Source organism: Palaemon carinicauda, chromosome 1 (genome assembly GCF_036898095.1).
Source record: "Palaemon carinicauda isolate YSFRI2023 chromosome 1, ASM3689809v2, whole genome shotgun sequence".
Classification (NCBI taxonomy): domain Eukaryota; kingdom Metazoa; phylum Arthropoda; class Malacostraca; order Decapoda; family Palaemonidae; genus Palaemon; species Palaemon carinicauda.
Genome location: NC_090725.1, coordinates 119,010,035 through 119,028,586, shown reverse-complemented (window position 1 = coordinate 119,028,586; position 18,552 = coordinate 119,010,035). Strand labels below are relative to the sequence as shown.

The following is an 18,552-nucleotide window of genomic DNA, read 5'->3' as shown; positions in this document are numbered from 1 at the left end:
TAATGTGTTTGTTATGTGCAGTGGCTTTGTGCGTCTATTCTAAATATACCAGAAAATACTGTTCATTGTTTTGTTTTTTTACTCGAATATGTATTTATTGATATAAAATCAGTTGTAAAAAAATAATTATTAGACTTAAAGGAAAAATATGTTACGATCTTTTATTTCATTACTGAAATGAAAGAAATATAAATCGCTAATGTGTATGATATGCAGATGTTGTAGCACTGTGCGTTCGTACATACCGCGCAGTACAGTTCATTGTGATTTTCAACTTGAATATGAACTTATTGATATAATATTTTCAAATAAATAATCATTTGACTAAAAGAAAAAATATGTTATGATCTTTTATTTCCTTACCGAAATGAGAGAAAAATAAATCGCTAATGTGTTTGATATGTATATGTCGTAGCATTGTGCGTTCATACATATAATAGTTTTGCTTAGTGTGTTTTTTAACTTAAAATGTACTTAATGATATAAAATTCATTGTAAATGAATAATCATGATATTAAAAGGAAAAATAAAAGAGAGAGAGAGAGAGAGAGAGAGAGAGAGAGAGAGAGAGAGAGAGAGAGAGAGAGAGAGAGAGAGAGAGGGGGGGATGAGGATGGGGAGGCAGGCGACAGCCAACAGTGGTGACAAGAATGATGCGTCATAGTGTGAATGTACATGGGTAATAACTTATTTTATTATAGAATAAATACAAGTAGAGTAAGAAAGTGTGTTTTATTGCTTCTGTGATCTTCAAATATATCAATAATGCATTTGTTCAAGTTTCATACTATCAAAATCCCAAAATAGACAGACTTTTCCAATGGCCAGGAACGTAACTCCCTCTATTACCAGTATTTCTTATGGAGAAATATGTTCTGTTTAAACGGTTTCCGTTAACACGACCTCTCCAGGAACAAAACCCTCGTGTTATCGGGGAGTTAACTGTGTGTGTGTGTGTGTGTGTGTGTGCATATATATATATAACGGATTTTGAGCGAAGCGAAAAATCTATTTTTGGGTGAGATGGCCATGTCGTTGTCATGGAAGTTCCTTAAAGTAGCTTCCTAAGGGATATATGTACTACAGTGATATTCCCAGAGAATTTTACCTTTAGGTATCCAGAATTCTAACTCCTGGCGCGAATATCCTTAAAATTTCTCCCAAGGATATCGCATAATATCAGCGGACGCATTCTTGACACGCCTCCATAGCAATCTGCACCCCAAACAGCGTTTTGGCTTCGAGGAGGATGTGGCAAAATAAAAGGGAGCCGTCCAAAGGCTCTCCCCGCTCTCGTAATACTATTGGGAATACAACAGCGCCATTCCCACGATGGCGGACATTCCTTGTAGCATTGAGCGTGGTGTTACAGATACAGTACCATGGGAGGAATACTGTGAAGATCTTTTCTTTTAGAAGAGATGGGTGGGTCCATCAGGACGACATGGCCATCTCACCCAAAAATAGATTTTTCGCTTCGCTCAAAATCCGTTTTTTGGGCTCAAGCCATGTCGTCGTGATGGAAGCATACCAGAGCATTAGTGTATCTGTGGATTTTTAATCAGTGCCTTAACCTTATATCAACCTTTTCTATGGTCATGGGGGCCACATGAGACAAGGGACGTTACCGTTATTCGTCACCATCACTAATCATAACCAATGTTAGTGCTTCCTGCCTCCTACAGGGAAGAGTCATTCTAGACAGTAGAAAAGGGATCTTGAGGTTAACATACATAGTATGACCAAACATAAGTACACACTGAATATACAAATAGTCTCATAGTTGTATATTTTGCTAAAATAACATCAGTGTCTCTTATATCTACTATTTGATGCATACAAATATATGAGGGATACTTACTTGGGTAAGTTGAAGAACTCTGGCATGTATACATACAATTGCGTGGCGAAGGTGGACGCACTACATTCTAATAGACATTTATTACTAATAAATGACTAAAAGATGTTCAGTAAAACGAATGTAGTATGACAATGGGATTATACCTGTAACAAGTACAGAGACTATATTTCCTTGAAGGAAGAAATGATAAGTGCCACTCTCAGACTGAAGAAAATTATAAAACAATTTCTCTTCATAATTCCTGTACTGGTTACTTCTATCTGCAATGTGTACTTCGTACACCGGCACTAGTGCTATCTGTGTAATTCCACACCTGGGATTTTGAACAGAGCCAGTGTTATCATGGTAACACTTAATTAAAAGAAGTCACACCTAAGAAGGGTGACCTCTTCTCCCTTTAATTGACAGTCCCAGCCAATTAACTGTTCATCGTAGAATTAGACGGCAGATTAAATATCCTACCTGCCGTCACCACATATTGCTTCAGATCATGGATTTGTCTAGCATAGTGTATATAGAACACCCTGGATGATTCTCCTCCGTTACATGTGCGAGGACATGTGAGGTCCCAAACCATAAACTGTTTACCACAGTAATTAGGGAGCAGGTTTTAATACACTACCTGCCGCCACTACGAAGTGTTTCAGTTCATGCACTTGTTTTGCATAGTGTTTGTAAAACACTCTGGATGATTTCCATCCAGTGTATGAACGAAGGAGCTCAAAGTCCATATACTGAAAGAAGTTCAGTGATGAAGCAATCTTTCTCGGATCATGACCTGCGGGAGTACTGTCCGGATCCGCTCTACGAATAAAGTAGGTGAGCTTCGCCCTTAGTTGATTTAGGGATAAATTTGATCCAGAAGTTTCTCCTTTAAAGAGCTGTCCTCCCCTGAAGTCTGAAGTTCTACGAAGATAGACCTTTAGACACTCTACAGGACATAGAGAGACATCTTCCTTCAGAGGGCAGATTCTCCAGGGACCCCACCTCTTAGTGGGTAGCTCGTTTTTAGCGAGAAAGGATGGATCAGGAAATAGATTCAGTTCTCCCACTTCCGTGAACTGAATGTGACCCTCATCTCTGGATAGGGCCACTATTTCACTAACTCTAGCCCCGGAGGCGATAGCGAACAGAAAAATAACCTTTTGGGTTAGGTCCTTAAGAGAACAATCTTCATTGTTCACAGATGAGGCATAATGTAAGACCTTGTCCAAAGACCAAGAGATGGGCTTTGGTGGTACCGCGGGCTATTGCCTAGCACATGCCTTTGGAATCTTATTAAAGATTTCATTCGCCAGATCCACTTGAAATGCATATAGGAGAGGCCTAGTCAAGGCTGACGTGCACGTATTTATCGTATTGGCCGCCAGACCTTGGCTATGAAGGTGGACAAAGAAGGACAGACAGAAGTTCATTGAAATTTCTTTCGGTCCTTTTGCTTTGACAAACGCAACCCACTTTTTCCAGGAAGACTCATATTGTCTTCTAGTTGACTTGACCTTGTATTCTTCTAAGAATTCTATATTGCCTTTTGAGATCCCAAACCTTTTTCTAACCGCTAGAGCGAGAAATCATGAAATGAAGGGTTTGGGTTCTCTGTGATAAAACGAAGGCATTTAATTTCTGAATCTTCGGAAATATACCTAGGGTCAGAGCTAGGACCAGCCTCATCTAGTCTATCAGCCCCACTAGAGGATCCTCGCATGGGGCTATATAGCGAGGTAGTTTCTTGAAGATGCTCGTGATGAAGAGGTCAAATTGCAGTTCCGAGACTTGTTCCCATCTGGGAGGGAATATGTCTGCGCCCATGGACCATTCCAACTCTATCGGTTTGTATTGAAATAGAGTATCCACCGTCACATCGTGGATCAGTTGTAAATGAATTGCTGGTAGGTGCCGTCCCTTTGAGAGAGGGATAGGTAACTTCACCAAGACTGAATGAGACATTCGAATGTGACGCCTTATTATCCCTTCGGTGTCCCAGATCAGTCGTAGAGAGTCTGATCTGTGTGGAGGGGGCTTCCCCACCCATGAAAGGACCAGCAGAGTCTTGGGACTTTCGTGCTCTAATTTCTGTTAGAGAAGTGATTAAAGAGGGACCGATCTCAGTCTTTTTTTATCTCTTCAAGCATTTGATGCGTGTTTTCTCCAAGCTCTTAACGCATCTTTCTGGTGTACCCTTAGCACCAGGTCTGTCACTATAGCGAACTGGGGAAAGTTTGGCGCTTTTTCCTGTTGGCGTTTTGGAATTCTGACTGAATACCTGAGTCTCTTGACAGACCTCACGAGCTCCTTTTATATTTCCAAAGGAGAGGAGAGTTGATGTGACTGAGGGCTTCGATGGTTTTTTAAACATCGAAACCCCTGAGCTGAAGAAAGTCAAGACTTCTAGAAGCTTATCTTGCATCCGTGATGTCCCAGGAACCGGGTCATCTCTTTGAATGCACATTGGCCGGACACTTCGGGTGCTGCCCACTCCAGTCTCTTGATCAGGTATATTAATACTTGAACTATTTCTAGGCTTGAATTTGACGTGACTAAGTTCGTCAATCCTTTGAAGATACTTAGGACTGTGAGTTCGACACGTATCTTCCTTAGGATGAATGTTACTCTCTGTAACATGAATTCTAGACAGGAGGAAGGGGGGTGGTTGACTGGAAGGTTCCGAAGGACACCTTTCAGGTCTGACAAGACTACGAACACCCTTAATTGGAACAAGGTCCATATGTTCAGAAGGATTAACATTCAGAACTTGCTGTTTTTTATGAACTTGTTGAGTGACGACAAGTTCAGAATGGCTCATTGATATCTTGAGTCCTTCTCGTGAACACGAAGCAGCCTTCCCTGGAACTCGATGAGCTAAAGTTTTCTTACTACCTGTATGCTCTATAGCTCTCAGGTATATTCCTCCAGGAGGGTTTTGAACTGTAGGAGAAGGTAAGGAAATGACGGTAGGGACATTTCTGTTTCCCATCAATGGCTCATCTTGAATAGGCTTTGGACCGAAGGATCGAAGGTCCTGCGATCCTGAGGGAAAGTTCCTCCTAGCCGAAGCGTCTTTATGCTTCGAGTAGTCAGTAGGCTTAGACTTTTGACCATCTGCCTGTAGCACCGTGGTCACTGGAATAGTGGGATGTTGTTGAGCAGCCAGGATATTTCCAGTATTTCCGATCTTCTTTTTAGGTTGGGGACCCAAAACCACAGAAGATTTTCTCTTTGAAGGAATGCCCCATTTTTGGAGAAAACCTATGTTTTTCATGGAGGCGTTCTTAATTACTTCCTTAGTGACCTCGTGTGGGAAGAGGTCTTTACCCCAGATGTTGGAAGATAATAGCTTCCTTGTTTCGTGTTTTACTGTTGCATCAGCAAACACAAACTCTCTACATGCTCTCCTAGCCTTCATAAAGGCATAAAGGTCCTTCACCAAGATAGCCATATGCATTTTGGCTATGACCATGAGCATGTCTGGGGTACTTTCGTAGGTTGAACACAACTCTATGTAGTTTTGTAGAGAAAGGGATGTCGCAAGTCTCTCCTTTGACTTCTGTTCATTACACAAGAGCAACTCGGACAATTTAGGGAGACATACCTTGAATTGTCGACTTGCGACGTCCTTGTCTAATTTTCCTACTGAAAATGTCAAATGGACTTCCTTCCAATCTTTTTCCTGTCCGGGAAAAGCTGGTGACAAAGGCTTGCACTCATCGAGTGTGGGACATGGCTTACCCGCCTCTACCGCTTTGGCAACAGAAGTAAATGCCTTCCCCATAAAGGGGAATTAGAGTGAAGTAGGAGCAAGAAAGGAAGGGTGTCCATTATTCAGTGAGAATACCTTCAACTCTGAATAACCCGCTTTTCGTAGACTATCTGAAAGGATAGTCTGTGCCTTATCATGGTCGAGAATCAAAACCTCCTTTGGTTCCGTTCCTTTCTTTGACTTTGGTTCGTACTTCAGTCGAACCCAACAATTAGGGAAAGCATCAAAGCTTGGCCAAAATTGAATTTTGTCCAAAGGAACAGCATCTATTTTCTCTGAGATGCAGAGATTGCTATTTGCAATCGGCATCTGCTCCGCGAACCTCCAGGGATTGGTTATGGAGCATGTTGGTAGGTCTTGATTCATGGGTCGTTTGACTGACCCCTGGGAAGCGACAAGATAAACTCTACCAGGATCTATCTTGCGGTTTACTTCCTACTTTTCGTTTTGTCTACGAAAGCTCTCTATTTGATTCTTCAACTGGATCCATAATTGTACCACATTATCCAAATTAGGGGTAGAAGACAAAGATGTCGACATCGATGGCTCTAAAGCCGGCACAGGCGGAGGCAATTCCGACGCAACATTTTCCTCTTCTACCTTGGGGCATTTCTTGCCCTTAATCCCAAAGGTTTTCTGGCCGTCAGGGGATGTAGTTAGCTCCTGAGGCACTACTGTTTCCTCACTTGCTTCCGGAAATAGTAGCTTACGCATCCCATCATTAGGTAGGAAAGGTCCCGGAAAGATCTTTTGAAAGCCTCTCACCCAGTTGCATAATTTATATTGAGCTGTATCCCTAGTCTCTGTAGACTTGGGATTTTCAAAACCTTCGGACATTAATGAATGTCCGACATATATTGCAAACCTGTGGGTTCCAATAATGTAGGGATCCGGAAATAATATTGCAGGGGGCATGAAACCTGCAAGTATTATGACCGTAAAAATACTTACTCTTGGCCTTGCAGAGGACTGCAGCACAAGGTATCTGGTGTTCCTCCTTTAAAGAAAGGAAAACCAAATAAGTATACAATGGATTATCTCCTTGACAATCAACATGCACATGTCCTTTACAATAGAGTAGCTTAGGATAATAAGCTATAAAGGGACAGTAGGAGATACATACTTGTGTACCCCTGTGAGCAAATGCTGTTGCCTCCCCTCAGTATTAACTACATGGAGATTTCTCTATAGAGTAACTCCAAGTAGAAGGACTCTTACCCCTAGGGGTAGAGAAGTATCAAATCACTGTCCCAAAATTATGTTAATACTGTGGGGTCAGGATGACTGATTCTAGATCAGAATATTGAAGAAAACTATTCATTCAATATATGAACGGTACCAGCAGAATGCTCGTACAAGGGTACCCAAGGTATGTCAGAAAATACTACTGTATCATGGTACTGTAGTTTTCTAATTGCAGTAAGTCTATATTGCAATTTACTGGCTACTGTACATCATGTATTGTAGTCTAGTCATTATCCTGCCTTCATAGTAGCATATGACAGTATGGTCCATCTAGCATGAAGCCAGCTGGACTACGAAAATAAAGACATATATTTGTATATCCCACTCAGCCTATTTGCTGTAGACTTCCTACTATATTAAAATATAGAGTTTCCTGATCAGGGAGACTCAAGGAAAAAAGGCTCCACCCTTTAAGGGTTAGGAGTGTATTACTCCTGCCTTTAAGTGTTTAATATTGTAGGGTAATCCTAAAACTGATTTCTAATCAGGATATTGAAAAAATCATATTCATTCAATATAGGATTGGGCTCAGCAAATGCCTGTGTTGGATATCCAAAATATATTGGAAATAACTACTAGTATAAACTATATAGCAGTTTTCTATCTGCAGTATATTCTATACTGCAGATATACTGGCTACCTGTATAATATATACAGTAGTTCATCCGGCATGTAGCCGGCATAGCTAGGTCTTGCCGGCATACCCGGCATGCTAGCTAGAGAGAGAGAGAGAGAGAGATAGCATGGAAAAAAGGCTACTCCTTACTGTGAATGTATACAGTAATTAAGGATGTAAAAGTCTAATTTGACTGCCTTTTTCCAGAAAGAAGGTTCTAATAGAAGGGGAGAATGTACCAGTCAGGCTTCCATGCAGCTACAGTACTATTGTCGACAAGGTACCGCCTATACACTGCCGGCCGGCAAGTCCAGCAGTACCAGTACAGTCGGCGTTCTGCCAACTGAGTCAGCACTATCTGTGCCGGCCTGGCCAGCAGTACCCCGGCAACAGGACCTGTAGCAGCAGTCCAAGGGAGGACTGAAGAACCTTGGGAACAGAAGGGACTTCCCTCTCACGGCCATCATGGTCGCCGGCAGCCATCTTGGCTGCTGGCTGGGCCGGCAGTTGCCGACAGATGATGTGGTTGGCGGCAGTATGCTCTGCCGTCAGCCAAAGATATGGCTAGAGAGGGAGTCTGGCTGGCTCCGGCAACCTACCAGCAAAGGTAAGGTTGCAAGATGCCGGCCTAAAGAAAGACAATGGCTCAGCCATCAAAAGTGGACAGAGGGGTAGGGAACAGGGTCCTGTAACGAGTGTGAAAGGAACTGGCAAAAATTGTCAGTCCTACCACCTGAAAAGAAACTCTGTTTCGGTATCGGCAGAATCCCAGGGAACAGGAGAGACTCAGTTCTCCATCCCAGATATTGCCGACACAGTTAAGGGGGTGGCAGCACTGCTGCCTCTTCTCAACAAAGAAGAAACAGAGTTCCAGTGCCACGTATCCTAGGCTAAAGAAAATTACTCTTCAGCCCAGAGTACTGTGGCATAGGACTAGTCTTTTAGTCGCAAGGAGAAGATGGTATCCTACCATAACTTGAAGTTCGGCTAATGAGGGCTAACCTCCATTGCCGGCCACCTAGCCGGCAGGGGAATGATGGTATCCTACAACCCATTCACCCTGCCGGCAGGTCGCTGACATAAGACTAAATACTCTGAGATTCTGACTAAATCCCAAAACCTGATGGTATACCACAACCAACGGTTAAGGGAAGAGGCAGGACAAACCCTAAGTTAGCCATGTCTGAATAAAATTCAAGGCACAGCTATTAGGGTTGTAGCCTGAGGCTACACTCAGAGGAAAGAGATTACCCTTAAGTCTCCGAAGAGACGTGTAATGTTTCATAACATTTTAGGAGGTATCAGTCTCCACTGAATGAAAACAATACACGAGGTTAACCGGGGAAAGTCTGAACGTATAGTAAAACGTCTAGGTAAGGTTACCTAAGCTATAGGAGATCTCGGTTACCTAAATCACCGAAACTCTAACTATACGATCGACAGAGAAAAGGGGGAAACAAAAATTATGCACATTATCGAAGCTTTACAAGAATAATTGCCTAAATAGCTAAATAATTAAAACTATTAAATAAAGCTTTTAAAAACTGGAAGTCGTTCTGCTATCTAAATAACACATGCCTAACGAACGACGGCACTATGGAGCCTCCAGTAACTGGCCTAGCTCTTAAACACAATAAAATACTCTAATTTCATTGTGAAACAGGAGCTAAAATATACTCATAGTAAAGACCCGATACTCAACTTTCCAGAGGCGGAAGAAGATGGAGAAAGCATAATAATAATCCTGTATAACGATCGAAAAGTTAGATCACCAGGAAATATCACCGAGCGAGATCGCTACAAAAAAAGGAATGTCCGCCATCGTGAGAATGGCGCTGTTGTATTCCCAATAGTATTAGCAGATTGCTATTGAGGCGTGTCAAGAATGCGTCCGCTGATATTATGCGATATCCTTGGGAGAAATTTTAAGGATATTCGCGCCAGGAGTTAGAATTCTGGATACCTAAAGGTAAAATTCTCTGGGAATATCACTGTAGTACATATATCCCTTAGGAAGCTACTTTAAGGAACTTCCATCACAACGACATGGCTTGAGCCCAAATATATATATATATATATATATATATATATATATATATATATGTATATATATATATATATATATATATACATATACATATACATGCATACATACATATATACCTACATATATACCTACATAAAAACATACACACACAGACACACACACACACACACACATATATATATATATATATATATATATATATATATATATATATATATATATATATATATATATATATATATATATATATATATACATATACATATACATGCATACATACATATATACCTACATAAAAACATACACACACAGACACACACACACACATATATATATATATATATATATATATATAATATATATATATATATATATATATATATATATATATATATATATAATATATATCATATATATGCATGAATAAATTCATATGAATAATATTTGGGGTTTAGTTTACTATATGTTGATCCGAACTCATTGATATAAAGGAGTAAAATTAAAAGGAAAACCTGAACAATATGTAATAAATGAGAGAAAAGTATGAGAACTATGTACCAACCAAAAGACTAATACCTTCCCCTAAAATGACAGTCAATAGGACTGAAAGACAACGCCTCTCATCCCCTTTCTGAAAGTCAAACCACAGGAATCAAAACATTACAGACAAGATTTTTAAATAAACGTAACTACCCATTAAACGTTAACCACAAAATAAGGTCATTAAACAAAACTTTGTGATCCAATTATTGATCAATAAAGAAAAACTCCAAAATTAAATCATGATTGTTTAAATACTAGGTAGCCATAAAACCTAGACAGCAGCAAAGCAACTGTACGCCATAACTGTTATGTAGAAATAATACAAACTAATATAGGTAAGGGTACAAAACCTACCTGCATAATCAAACAATAAAGTGATCTAAAACAACAAACAAAACACTGTATGGTAATCAATTAACACTAATTAAAAGAAAAAATCACCAGAGAATTGCGAACAATGTGCCGTTCTGGCAACATGAACATTTTGAGGTGATGATTTTGGTGGGGATATGGGGGGTTGCCAGGCAAAAGAACCATTCAGTAGCCTCTTCCCTAGATTGGGGATCCTACATTGGAAATCCCCTGAGGTGATATGTTAGGAAATTTTCCTTTGTTAAAACATTAAAACCTAATACTTTTAGATATAAGTAATGTGACCAAGAGGTAAGCTTTGTTAAAATAGTAATGCGGTCGGTTTTAGTTATTGTTTAGGCTCTTTATAAAATGTAGACTCTTTCACCTAGGTCATATAACATCTTGGGGGATATAAAGACAAAGACAGTAAACTTGCCTAGCTCTGGGTGATATGCTACAACAGGACCACCGCTGTTTCCTTCATATACAGAACATGTTGTTTGGAACATCACAGGAACTAAGTGGTCTTCTCCACCAAAAAGAGATGCTATTTTTCCAAAGTCCTTTTCATCAGTGTTCTTCGTACCAACTTCTATGGAATGCATATTAACAAATCTAGATGTAATACTTGAATTTCCATCCTGAGTTTTCCTTTGATTGGTGTTAGTGCAAACATTTCTTTCACCATCACTCATGCCAACTGATTTAGGAAAACTTAGACAGTTTGCCTCAACACTAATAATCTTTGAAATAATGCCATGGGAAAAGCTTGGAGCTGGAAAGCGGTGAGGATTAAAGATGCCATGGCCTGCTACGAAAATGGAAGACCCTGAAATAATAAAAAGTAAAGAAACGTTACTAGAATTGATGCAAAATGTTCTGTAAAAGGTTTTGTTTCAAACTATTTCACTGCATTCCTAATAAATTTTGACACTAAAAGTATTCAGCTCATACACATCACTATATACAGCATAAGGCCCAACCCCCCCAAAAAAATAAAGATAGAAAATAAAAAGATCCACACATCATTCCATGCGTAATGAGAATCACTTCAACTAAGATGACATAACTGACAAAGAAAATTTTTCACATTTTCCATATTTCGTGAGTACAAATTCAAACTAGCATCTATAAATAAATCATACAAATTCTACTTATTATCTACATTCATAAATAATTACATTGGATTTAATTTTTGCAACAATGATTACTTTGTCTAGTGATGTTGCAAATATGCATGTATTTTGGTAATTCCCATCAACTCCAAACTCAATAAATACTTCTGGAAGAAAATACCATTCATTAGGAAGAATCTGACTCTTTCTCCTTCACTAAACAGCTAGGATTTTCAATCTTCCTGGTATAAACCATGGAAGAAGGATATCCCCTCAAATTCTTCAAAGGCAATAGTAATTCTGCACTAACATACTACTGTATACAAAATGTATTACCTCTGGTAAAATTATCATTTAACACAAGATGGATCTAAGCTCTTCTTATCTAGAAGCTTCAGTAGCCAACTGTTACAGTAATTCTATTTCTAAAATATGGATCTTTACTGTAAACGTTGAGAAATTTGGCAAAGGTTTAGGCTTTAGATATAGAAGGGTTGGAGGATAGAAGGATTCAACCACTTAAACTAAATGCTGGCTTCAGTAAGTTTTTTTTTTTTTTTTTTTTTTTTGGTAATCTTTGATTTATGTCCTTTCCCCTGGGCAAGGTAGAGTTCCGAATAGTTGATACATCATTAGCCTGGGTATTTGAAATTTTTTATCGAACATATCTTAGCTAAACAAAACAGATAGTTAGTTTAGTAGCCAATTCTTTACTCCACCCTAGTCTGAAAATGTCAAATTATTAGGTACATTCCCATGAAGCTTGACTGCATTTGAAAATGTCAAATTATTAGGTACATTCCCATGAAGCTTGACTGCATTGTATTAGATGTACCGAATACGTGCCATGTGTATCTGAAATTTATTTGTCACCAACAGAAAACTTAATTGCCCTTTCCACATTGTATCAACCATGTATAATTATACAAAATTTATTATTTGGTCCCAATTTCATCCATTTACATGGCAAGCATTAAAGAAACAGAGAAACTAGAAATCATTATTTGGACCACCCTAGATACTCATTAACAGCCGATTCCACCATGTATACTATTTTCAAATGTTACATAATACAGTAGTATTTCATGACACTATAACATACTAATAGGGAAAAGTTCTGTACTTTATCACAGACAGGCTGTTATATCGAGAATGTTTCCCAAAGCATAAAATCAAACAAAGAAATGTAAAGGACTTATATACACAGTATATGCAATAACTGGGGTACTATCAAAATAAGCAGCTGAGATGAACACACTTTCATATTTTACCCTTAGATGACATAATTAATGAAACCTACAAAAACAAAGGTCACTGCAAGCATGGACCAAATTAAAACCTACTGAATACAGAGCCACTGTAAACCCAGCCACTGAGGGGGAGGCAAGCCAGCCTCAACTTGGTGCCGGTCCCAAGCCCGGGTAAATGGGGAGGGATGGCGGCAGGAAAGGCAGCCAGCCATGAAAAATTAGCCAAAACAATATGGCCAGTGGAAATTGTGAGATTAGAATTAATGCTAGGGCATATATATGATGAAGTGTGGGACAGAGGTAGATGGAGAACGCTGGTCAGAAACATCGACCCCACATAATGTGGGAAAAGATGCAGACAAAGAAGAAGAAAGAAGAAGAATACAGAGCCATTGCAACTTTCCAAGCTATTAAAATCAAACAAAATCATAAAAATATATATACCACTACATTTGTCATAGAATATGCAAATAGATTCAAATACCATATATTGCTGCATATAAGACGACCCTAGATAAGACGAGGCCAAAAATTAAGTCAAATTTTGATTCATCTCATATCTGTAGTATAACATGACCGCTATACTACAAAACCATCTGTGTATGGGTTAGGTTTTGGTTATGTAAAGAAATTTTGCATCACTTGCTGAATCCTTCGATATTCAAGACAAATGAAATAAAACCAATTATCTATCATGTTTTTCTTACATACAACGCCCAAAAAGGAAACCACTGTTTTGTTTACATTTCATGGCCAATTGCAACTAACAAATACATTCACACATTCGTTTGATAACTAATGATACTAATTGCTTTTAGTAAACTGTGGGGGTCTATATCATGTTGGTATTCCTGCAATATCTATTATAAGATGTTTTGAACAAAAAATGGAAAGGTCTGAATGGAAAATGTAAAAACAAAAAATTACAAAGAATGAGAAAATAGATACACTGTATGAAGTTATCTGCAATTCTTTTATGAGTGTATTGAGCCATGTTCACCCACAATGGTATGGGAAAGAGAGTTCCCCTAAAATATTTTTTCAAGCTAATTTTTTAAGTGTTTCATTCATTGGATGGTAGATTGGGTGTCCAGGACTAAGAAAAATTGGAGGTTTTATTGGAGGTGTTCCACTTACTGCTGTTATGTATGCAAGACACAGCAAATTCATTTATAAAAAGGTGAAATTTTTCAAATGCACCCTAAGGCTCAAAAGTCTGCGTATGATCATTTTGGGAATAAACTTGGAGCAGTCGCAGATGAAAATATGCTAAACATTGAAGTCTCTTTGAATGGTACCAAGCTCCCATGGGTCCATAAGTCATATTTAGGTATTGGGTTTATAATCAAAGTATTTACCGGGACAGTGATAAACTTCAAAGTGATTTCTAATTATTGCTTTCAGTGCTCTGGAAATAAAGAAACACCTCATAAATCTTCAAAAACTTTGAAAGTACATCAGCAGTTATGGAAACACAAGAGGCAAAGTGGATGTGGTCTCAATCAGAGAATATTGGTTTTCGTTTATGAAACACTAGTAGGTGATAAAGAACTGAATGCATGTAAAGCTGTGTGTGAAATGAATAATACCCGTAAAGAAATTTATAAGAGAAGATGGAAAAATTTGTAAATCACATCAAGAAAAAGATGGGATATTGGTTGATAAGAATAAAGACAAGTGAAATTACAACAAAAATATGGAAAACTTATAAACAAGAGCTTACTTGTAAGAAAAGATCTGCTTATACAAAAGCTTATTGAATATATTCAAAAATTTTATACAAATGTAAATATCACGAGGAAGGCAGTTTGGGCTATATATTTCAATCTGACATTATGAGAAAAGTAGTCTTCTAATATCATTTTTGAGACGAAGTATGGATATTCAGAAATTTTTTTCAGTTCTGGATAACGAAAGAGAAAAAATGCAAACACCATAGGATAAAAGAAAGAAAAAACAGAAATCAGCAAATATTATAAGGAAGGCATTTACTGAAGCAAAATCTTGCCATAAAGGGGGAGTTTGCCTCTCCTGACACCCTAACCATGAGTAATACCCCTATAGAGAGAGGGGGGGTGACTTGGGAGACTTGCTTACGGTATTTTGCAGAAGAGCGTCTGAGATAAGAGGTCTAGACATTCTTATAGTAATTTAAAAGTAGTTTTCAATTAATGTATCGCCAATAATGGATATAGAAATTCATAACGATAATATTTTGTTTTTCTTCATATTCTTGTTGCAAAACTTTGATTGCTGATATCTCATAACTATACTTACTGATATTCAAAATGATTTTTCTCTGCTATTTATGAAATGATTTTAAATCAAAAGGCATTGTTGAAAAGAGGAATATAAATTTAATATTTTGTATTAAAGATTTTCATTTAAAGATAATTCTGAATTTTCAATATTCTTATATGTGTTATATACAGGTAGTCGTCAACTTACGACCGAGATATGGACTGAGAGGCGCATCGTAACTCGATCCGTAGGTATGTCGAACTTAAAAAGTAAAGTTTCTGTAGATTTATGCAGTGTCATGATTCGGTAATCATATAAGTCACATTTTATCAATATTTTCTTACTGTATATCATTGTTTCATTTTCTTGGTTCATACTATATCATATTGATTTTTTTAAGTAATAGATCTCAGAGTTATTGTTGAGGGGTACCATAGCGAGTATAGGAATGTGATATCTTGTGTTCCACAGGGTAGTGTTCTTGGCCCATTACTTTTCATACTATATACACATGACATGTTGTTTGGCTTAGAAAACAAGGTTGTTGCATATGCAGATGATGCTACTCTCTTTGCTTCAATTCCATCCTCTAAATGTAGATCTGGGGTTGCTGAATCCTTGAATAGAGATCTAGCTAAAATTACTGCATGGTGCAAAATATGGGGTATGAAGTTGAATCCTAACAAAACTTAAAATATGATTGTAAGTAGGTCAAGGAGAGTGGCTCCTCAACATCCAGATCTCAGTATTGATAATGTTTCTTTAACTTTATATGACTCTTTTAAAATTTTACGTGTGATTCTCGACAGCAAATTTACTTTTGAGAAACACATTAGGTCTGTGTCTTCTTCCATTGCACAAAAAATTGGCTTATTGAGAAAGTCTTTTGAGATTTTCGGTGATCAATCTATTCTGAAGAAGTGTTTTTAATTATTTCATTGTACCTTGTTTTGAGTATGGTCCTCCTGTTTGGTCTTCAGCTGCTGATTCTCATCTTAATTTGTTGGACAGAAACTTACGGTCTATTAAATTTCTTATTCCTGATCTAAATATTAATCTTTGGCATCGTCATTCAATTAAGTTCATTAGCCTATGCATGTTACATAAGATTTTTCATAATTCTGACCATCCTTTATATTCAGATCTTCCTGGACAATTCCATCCTGTTCGTAGTACTAGGCAGGCAGTTAATTCTAATATCCAGGCCTTTTCCATAATGAGACTCAATACTACTCAGTATTCTAGAAGTTTTACTCCAGTTGTGACCAAGTTGTGGAACGATCTTCCTAATCAGGTAGTTGAATCTTCTATAGTACGAGATTCAACTCAACCTTAAATAAAATGTGAAAAGTAATTCAAATAAAACTATTGAGATTAGTATGCTAACTGGGAAATGATAGATCAATTAATAATATTTTCTTTTAGGATATATAAAATATCATTCGGTAGTATGCCTTGATCAGGTGACTTAGAAAGCATAGCCAATGGAAAAGACAAATTTTTTCTTTTTTTTATTTACAAATATGATACTAAAATGTGAATATTACATGCATTATTATTGGATACAGTTAAGTGGAACGCCACTATACATATATATATATATATATATATATATATATATATATATATATATATATATATATATATATATATATAGATCATTCCACAACTTGGTCACAGCTGGAATAAAACTTCTAGAGTACTGTATAGTATTGAGCCTCATGATGGAGAAGGCCTGGCTATTAGAATTAACTGCCTGCCTAGTATTATGAACAGGATAGAATTGTCCAGGGAGATCTGAATGTAAAGGATGGTCAGAGTTATGAAAAATTTTATGCAACATGCATAATGAACTACCAGTAATTGAAAAAAGGTGCCAGAGATTAATATCTATATCAGGAATAAGAAATTTAATAGACCATAAGTTTCTGTCCAACATATTAAGATGAGAACCAGCAGCTGAACAGCAGACAGGAGAACAATACTCAAAACAAAGTAGAATGAAAGAATTAAAACACTTCTTCAGAATAGATTGCTCACCGAAAATCTCAAAAGACTTTCTCAATAAGCCAATTTTTTGTGCAATTGAAGAAGACACAGACCTAATGTGTTTATCAAAAGTAAATTTGCTGATGAGAATCACAACAAAAATTTTAAAAGTCATACAAATTTAAAGAAACATTATCAATACTGAGATCTGGATGTTGAGGAGCCACCGTCCTTGACCTACATACAATCATACTTTGAGATTTGTTAGGATTCAACTTCATGCCACATAATTTGCACCATGCATTAATTTTAGCTAAATCTCTATTAAGGGATTCACCAACCCCAGATCTACATTCAGGGGATGGAATTGATGCAAAGAGAGTAGCATCATCTGCATATGCAACAAGCTTGTTTTCTGGGCCAAACCACATGTCATGTGTATATAGTATGAAAAGTAATGGGCTAAGAACACTACCCTGTGGAACACCGGATATCACATTCCTATACTCACTATGGTGCCCATCAACAACAATTCTTTGAGATCTATTACTTAAAAAATCAATAATAATGCTAAGAAACGACCCACCCACTCCTAACTGTTTGAGTTTGAAAACAAGGGCCTCATGATTAATATGGTCAAAGGCAGCACTAAAATCAAGGCCAATCATACGAACTTCCTGACCATGGTCATTTCACTTTGCATACCAACTTATTTGCTTGTGTTTACTTTCACTAAAGTGTCCACTGCACTATCAACCTAAGAATCCCCCACAGTCAATCACCTAGCAGTTTCAAATCGCTATCGCCACTTATCTTTAATAGGCTTAAATACAGGATTCTTTAATTTTTTGTTTGGCAATCTTCATCTTTAACTAAATTTCTAGAACATGAACCCCACTGGGAGCAGGGCACCGCTACTATACAATAAAAAGAATTTTTAGTGATGGACTGGAGATAATCACATTAAACAATACAAAACATTAAAAAAATCCCTCTGCAAATGCAACCTAAACAATATAAGTGAAAATAAATAAATCTGAAAAAAAAAATAATTTGTTTTCTTACTTTCATATGCATTTTCCACATCCCCCCTACACGCTCCTCAATCCATCTCAAAAAAAATCTTCATGACAAGCAACAGTGCCCTACACCAAGATCTATACAGCAAAGTTAGAACAAATTACATTGGGTACATCATTTGACAGGTCAGTAATACAAAAAAAAATGTGATAGGAATAGCCGTTAAACTATCAGACATAATGGAGAACAGTACTTAAAAAACTAAGTATTAGATTATCACCCTTCCCTTCCATCAATGCTTCAATAACATATAATATAATAAATTAGAGTTATTATTACAGGAAACATTACAGTATTACAGGCATACACAGTCATGAAACGATCCAGGACAAAAGAAAAACGTATACAAAACTTATTGATTTTGGACTATTACAGGATAATAAAAATTTACTAAATCTAATATAATTTTGTCACGGTAGAGGAAAATTTATAACCAATAATAAAATAATTAAAC

General features: G+C 37.4%; 1 protein-coding gene across 3 annotated transcripts in view; it reads right to left on the bottom strand.

The window, feature by feature from the left end:
* LOC137651194 (peroxisomal leader peptide-processing protease) overlaps positions 1 to 18,552 on the bottom strand; it is a 318,149-nt gene that overhangs the window by 76,583 nt on the left and 223,014 nt on the right. For all 3 annotated transcript variants that reach the window (XM_068384358.1, XM_068384350.1, XM_068384367.1), the window contains exon 7: positions 10,860 to 11,252. In XM_068384358.1, coding sequence (XP_068240459.1) covers positions 10,860 to 11,252 — 393 coding nt within the window. The remainder of the gene's footprint in view (positions 1 to 10,859; positions 11,253 to 18,552) is intronic.